The sequence below is a fragment of the Lampris incognitus genome, chromosome 4 (genome assembly GCF_029633865.1).
Source record: "Lampris incognitus isolate fLamInc1 chromosome 4, fLamInc1.hap2, whole genome shotgun sequence".
NCBI lineage: Eukaryota > Metazoa > Chordata > Actinopteri > Lampriformes > Lampridae > Lampris > Lampris incognitus.
Window position 1 is genome coordinate 61,935,953 of NC_079214.1, and position 6,913 is coordinate 61,942,865.

At 40.5% G+C, this 6,913-nt stretch overlaps 1 protein-coding gene across 1 annotated transcript in view; it reads left to right on the forward strand.

Moving 5' to 3' along the window:
- The window catches only part of LOC130112103 (endonuclease domain-containing 1 protein-like), a 3,201-nt gene extending 1,941 nt beyond the window's left edge, over window positions 1–1,260 (forward strand). The window contains exon 2 of the mRNA XM_056279400.1: window positions 582–1,260. Coding sequence (XP_056135375.1) covers window positions 582–1,184 — 603 coding nt within the window. The 3' untranslated portion in view covers window positions 1,185–1,260. The remainder of the gene's footprint in view (window positions 1–581) is intronic.
- The last annotated feature ends 5,653 nt before the right edge of the window (window positions 1,261–6,913 follow it).

The following is a 6,913-nucleotide window of genomic DNA, read 5'->3' on the forward strand; positions in this document are numbered from 1 at the left end:
CTCGTCTCTGTAGGCAGTCTCGTCATTGTTGGTGATACGGCCAATGACTGTGGTGTCATCTGCAAACTTAACTATAACATCTGAAGGGTGAGTTGGCAGGCAGTCGTGGGTAAAGAGGGAGAAAAGGAGGGGGCTGTGTTCTGAGCTCAGTGTTTCAAAAGTGGCTCTGAATAGATTCAAATTTCAGTCAGATTTTCCAAATAGAATGCTAAATTTGCACGAAATGCATTGTGGTATATGGTGGGGTTTTTTTTTTCAAGTTTTTAGTGAAAGACAACTTTTCTGTCAAATGTAAGCGTTACTGTTGCTGGGTCATTGATTGAGGCCCACGTCTTAATGTGTGTTGGACATTTCAGTCGCTCCCAAACAGTAGATACGGCGTGAACGCGGTCACAGTTGCTATGCTATGTGTTTAGATAATAAAGAAAGGAAACTAACAATTCACAACCACTATTTCCATTTTTCCTTTCCAATCTACACGGGTCCACGCACTCGCTCTGTCACTCACACATACATGCTGATACGTTTTAACTTAGATACTATGAAAGATGAATAAACTCTTTCTGTCTTGTCTTTGTAAGCTTGAAAACCCCAGAGGCTCCCGAGAAATGACTCCATTCCCAACTCGGAAGCCCAAAGACAAGATTGTGTTTGACAATCGGGCAGTCCCCGCAGACTACACAAACTCCACGTACACCAAGGGCCACCTCAACCCCAGCGCACACAACAACGGAGTAGAGAACCAAAAGGCCACCTTCACCCTAACAAATATTGTCCCTCAGCGGAACGGCTCCAATTGCGGCCCCTGGAATCATCTGGAGACGGAGGTGAAACAAAGGCTTGAGAAATACTGCGACGGCCTCGCGTATGTGATCACGGGGGTCATACCCTACCGCTCTGAAAACCACTATATCAAGGAGCGGGTGGCGGTGCCTGAGTACCTGTGGTCTGCCTACTGTTGCCCACGCTACAGAGCCAAGCTTCCCGAGTCTGAACAGACCCATTTCCCCACCTATGCCGCAGTGGGAAAAAACGACCACGAAAGTGACGACACGATCGTGCCAGTGAATGAAACGGGCTATGATGTGAGTCAGATGCCTCTGGAGATCCTGGAATGCATCCTGAAACGAAGGTTGGACATGCACAACACCAGCCTTTTTCATAAGCAGTGTCGTGAAGACTGAGGTCAACACACCGTCTCTTGTCCTCCTGTAAACCTGACCAAAGGCCAAGCTCCAGTGCTTTTTTTTTCTTTCCTGCTGGCTTACCAGAAAAATCAAATAAATGTAATTCACTGAAATGCTGTCACGCGTTACGATTCAGTTCAATGTGTGTTTGTGAAACTGTCAATCATAATCTTCTTCCGAGATTCTACTCAAGGTTCTCTTGTAAGGAGTTAATCTCCCGTCTGGTTTTCCAATTAAATAAGTTTCTGTGTTAACTCTGGGAAACACTTTTTTCTTTTTTTAATTCTTCAATATTCGACGAGTCATTTCAATGAATTTAGAAAAAGTTTATTTCTCATTGGTTTGACCCAAAAGAACAAGCATACAAAATGCCAAATTATGAATAATGATATTGTCGGCAAAACCGTGATCATCGTGAATTCGTCATGAAAATGGATGCATAGATACAAAGACAAAAAATTTGAGAAAAATAAATATTTGTTCAACAGGTTTCTCTATGTACAAATGAAAACTCCAAATAAAATGACAAAACATTAATCTTTTACATTCTTTAAACTCCACTTTGCAAAACGGAGCGACTGAGGAAACCCTGAACTGGGTGACAGAAAGATTCTTCCACATAATAATAATAATGATAATAATAATAATTGTGTAACCCGTGGAAATAGGTACCACACAGGACACAATCACTACTTTTGGGGTTCTTTATTTTTTTTGTGTGTTATCGCTCTAAATTGAATGGTTTAGGCAGAAAGATTTCCAACAAGTACAAAAAAACTCAAAAACAAATCAAAATATGGCAGTGGGCTTATCACTAAAAGAAAACAGGAAAACGTACAAAATAAACATACACGCCCTCTAACCCCACTAGCAACCATGCAAAATGTGAGAATTCAACTCGACAGGAATACTTAAAAGCACACTCACATTGCATTTCCCTTCACAGGGACCTCCAAGTTGAGCTCCTGGCTTTGTACAAAAATCCTCTCCAATATCTACATGAAATAAAGATACATTTATAGAAACATTTGCTCAACTTAACCAAATACATAATTAGCTAAGGAGGCTATACTGTAGGCTCGGTTACCTTGCTAATCACGTGTGGACTTCCTCAAACAGTCTGTACATCCCACGACATTCATCGCGCTATTTGCACCTTAAAACAAAACATCAGTCAAACTACTATATAGGATACAACTGTTAACCTCCACACTATAATATTAGATCGAGAGATGCATCATTAAGGCATATTTACCCATGGATTTCATTGGATGGACTCAGGATGCATTTCGCCTGCATCTCTCAGGTTACTCAACCGGAAAAGGACCAGAATCCCCTGAGACCAAGAAAAAATTCGCCAATATCGCCCTCTAGTGGCACCATATTGTAACAGCTAAGAGTTAACCTTTTCTTTTATGACCTCTGTTGCTCCCCCAGCTACAATCTTACTTTTTTTTAAAAATGGTTTGTACATATGAGTTATATTTTAACATAAAAATAACTGTAAATACCTCTTCCCTTAAAATCCATTCTCTTTTTTATACTGAACATATTTACACAGGCTACATGGAATTTACCACCTGGCTACAATAATAATAATAATAATACACTATTTGTGGGTGCCTTTCAGAGCACTCATGTACACCTTGCAGAACACAGTAAAAAACAAGCAGCACTGTATCAGACAGCATAAAATCAAAACAAAGCAGGGTAGACAATAAAAAGTTAACACAACAGATGAGTATAAAATCATCATCTGCACAAAACTCTATGAAGTGTGGATCAGACTGAATATGCTAGTTTGAAAAGTTATGCTTTGAGATGGGATTTGAAGGTTGAAATAGAGCCAGCGTTGTGAATGTCTTGTGGGAGAGAGGTCCATAGGCGGGGGGGCGGGGCAGAATGACTGAAGGCTCTAGACCCCATGGTAGTCCAGCGGTCTGATGGTGTACCGAGTTGGAGAGCAGAAGGAGATCTTTAGAGTGCGGGAGGGCGTGTGGATATGAAGGAGTTCTGAAAGATATGAAGGAGTTAGGTTATCAAGGGCCTTAAAGGTGAGGAGCAGAATCTTGAAGTCCGTACGGTATTTAACAGGGAGCCAGTGGAGTTGCTGAAGAACCAGAGTGGTATGATCTATGGAAGGAGTTCTGGTAATGATACAGTCAGCTGGATCCTGGACCAACTGAAGTTTATGAAGACACTTGAGGGGAAGACCAAAGAGGATAGAATTACAGTAGTCAATACGGGATATAACCTGGGTGTGAGAGTATGGCGGTGCTGTTAGGTGTAAGTGACGGCCGAAGACGATTAATATTGCGTAGGTGGAGGTATGCAGACCGAGTAACATTGTTGACGTGAGCTTCAAAACATCATGTGCTGTCCAGGATGACATCCAGACTCTTAACCTGAGGCAATGAAGGAACTATAGAATTGTCAATAGTTAGAGAAAAACTATCAGGTTTAGCAAAAGTGGATTTAGTACCTACTAAGAGGACCTCGGTTTTATCACTATTAAGTTTGAAGAAGTGGTATGAAAACCAGGATTTCATTTCTAGTAAGCAGTCAGAAAGGGAAGTGGGTGGAAGAGTGGAGGTAGGCTTGCTGGATAGATAAAGTCAAGTCAAGTCAAGTCAATTTTATTTGTATAGCCCAATATCAGAAATGACATATTTGCCTCAGTGGGCTTAACAGCAACACAACATCCTGTCCTTAGACCCTTTCATCGGATAAGGAACAAGTCCCTAAAAAAAAAAAACTTTTAACAGGGAGAAAAAATAGGAAGAAACCTCAGGGAGAGCAACAGAGAAGGGATCTCTCTCCCAAGACGGACTACGTGCAATGGATGTTGAGTTTACACAATTTATACAATACAACATTGAAAGAGGATTAACAGAATTATGATGGACATGAAATTTATGAAGAACATGATGCGCAGCATGCCAAGCAGTGTCCAGTCCAGGACCCAAGCCACGCGACCAGCCTCACCATGTAAAAAAAATTATATGGATTTATAAGATATAGAAAAAGAAAATGTGATGAGGGGAATGCTAGGCAGCATCCAAGTGGCAACCACCACCACCACGGAGACCTGGGAGGAGAACTGACTGCACGTCCACACGAGGGAGACTCACATGACATCATTCACACACAGAAAAAGAGAAAGGAGAAGACATCATTCAGAGAGAGAGAGAAAAGACGTGAGAGAAGAGAACAGTTTGCAATAGTCATTAGTCATAATCAATTAAATCATCAATTAGTCATAATCTATACTCAGGTCTTAAACTAAACTACCATACCATGGGTGTCAAACTCCAGTCCTCTGAGGATTAAGTATGAACAAACAGTAGTGTTAGTATGAACTCCATACAGTTGCATATTGTTAGTACGAACGCGGAACAGTATATATTTTCCTGAAATTTGAACCTGAAAATGTCAATGTAGCTGTGTTGTCCAAAATCTACAGGGTTTAGGGAGTCTAGACAAAGCAACTCCCTAGACTTTGGCTTGAGAATCTGTGAAGAACTTGACATTAAAGGCTTTGAACCCTGTAACGTGTCTTTGTGATAATGTCCATGATGAAAAGCACTACACAAATAAACTGGATTGAATTGGATTAACAATTTGAATTTGTCCGACTCAGAGATCAAAATGCACTATTGTAATCATGAACATAACCTGTACAAGTACAAAGCAGCTATGGAAAAAGGATACAAAGAAATAGTTAACATATACAGCAATGTAGGTTAACCTCATGTATTTTCCATTTGAACAATTAACTAACTCACATTACTGTATAACTGAGTCCTTGAGTCTATACATTACATCTACATACAGTACATAAAATATGAGACAGGTAACTTACACATAAAATCCAGCGGCCCGACTCTCAGGAAGGGAGAAAGATGACGTCCTTGGATGAGGCATCGTCCTGTGAGATGGGATAAAAAACATGATGAAACACACTGGCGTAAACAGTAAACTAGTTAACAAATCGTTGTATGTGCCATGGATTTTAAAGGGTACCAACATGTAAAGCCTCCAGTGGATTGTCGTACACTGGTGGCGACCAGGTCACCACCACATAGCTGTTTACAGCCAAGACATCTTTGCCCTGAAGGGAAATAAACAAAATGGTGCCGTTTGTGTCACTATAAATCTGGCATAATATTACACATACTACCAAATATACCAACAAAAACAACCAAACTGACCTCTAAAGCTGCCATTTGAGTTATTAGGCTGAAACATTCATTGGCAATCTGTTAAAAAAGGGTATAAATGAAAACTGATGTATTCATATTATAAAAACACATACACATTTAATTCAGTATAAACAGCAAGAGACGTGGTTAATTACCGTCGCCTCCAACTCATCCAAACCCAACGACCAGAAGTCACTTCTCTTTAATGCTCGGGTTGAGCTCAGTTGTAGAATCTCTTCACTTGGATCTTTCTCTTTATCCAAGACATAAGCCAGCTGGATAAAGGAATGAGAAAATATATCTAAATAGCTAAATTAACAGTATTCCAGTGTTGCAGTCGAGTCACTAAACCTTGAGTCTGAGTTGAGTTTCCAGACCCCAGTGTTCGAGTCCGAGTCCAAGTCCCCAAGGAAGAGTCCGAGTCGAGTCAAGCCCCATTACCTGAGTCTGAGTCTGTGTCATCAAGGTTGAGTCTGACTTGAGTTCCAAGATGGGCTCCAGTGCTCCACTCTGGTACTGTAAACAAGCTATTGATTAATGTGATGATCAATGTTACGGTATTAATATAGCTATCAACGTCTTACACCAAATTATTAGAGCCTATTACAAAAAAAAACTAACGAAAACAAACAAACAGTCTTTATCACTTAACAAGTCCGAGTCCATATCTCCAACTTCCGAGTCCAAATGCAGTCAATGCTCAAGTCCAAGTCCGAGTCCGAGTCATCAGTGCTCAACGCCAAGTCGAGCCACAAGTCCTGAAAATCAGGACTCGAGTTGTACTTGAGTTCGAGTCCGAGTCCTGGACTTCAAGTACTACAACACTACAGTATGCAATAAACATTATATATATGAAAATGTTTACAACGTTTCTAAGTCACCAGATTCTGCTGTGCTGGGAGAAGATCAACAGCCCAAAGCTTCCTGTTCTCTCCCACATTTGTAAGGTCTGTTGTCAAACCTGGGGTCGGGGCAGACACGGGATGAGGAGAGTCTGAAAAGAGGGAATCATATTAGTATTACAATGATACTTTTTACTGGCTTCACTAATTGATCATCTCTTACCATTTGCTGCCTCAGAACTCCACCCATGTACATCAACCCAGAACACAGAACTCCACCCATATACAAAGAATATTCTGATTTAAACCATTGTCCAGGATGTTATATGTTACTGCACATGGTTCAAAGTAGTGTATGTACACACAGGAAAAAAAGTATTTCGGTGTTTAAAAAAAAATAAAAGGAACGAGCTAGTGCAAAATATGCTCCTAGAAATGATCTTAAACATTACTTATGTATATTATGAAACTTCTACTCATCATTCTTTTCTCCTTACATTCCACTCCCTCACCGGTCTGTGACATTTCCTCTGATTCAGTGGGCGGCTGTGCCTGAAGTAAAGAACTTCAAATCACTTGAGATGTCTTTATGACCACGAGAAGATCAACAATTGAAAGAAAATGAATGTGAACGAAGGTAGAGAAGTAAATTACCCAGTGTCATCTGCCCATTACAGTCCAA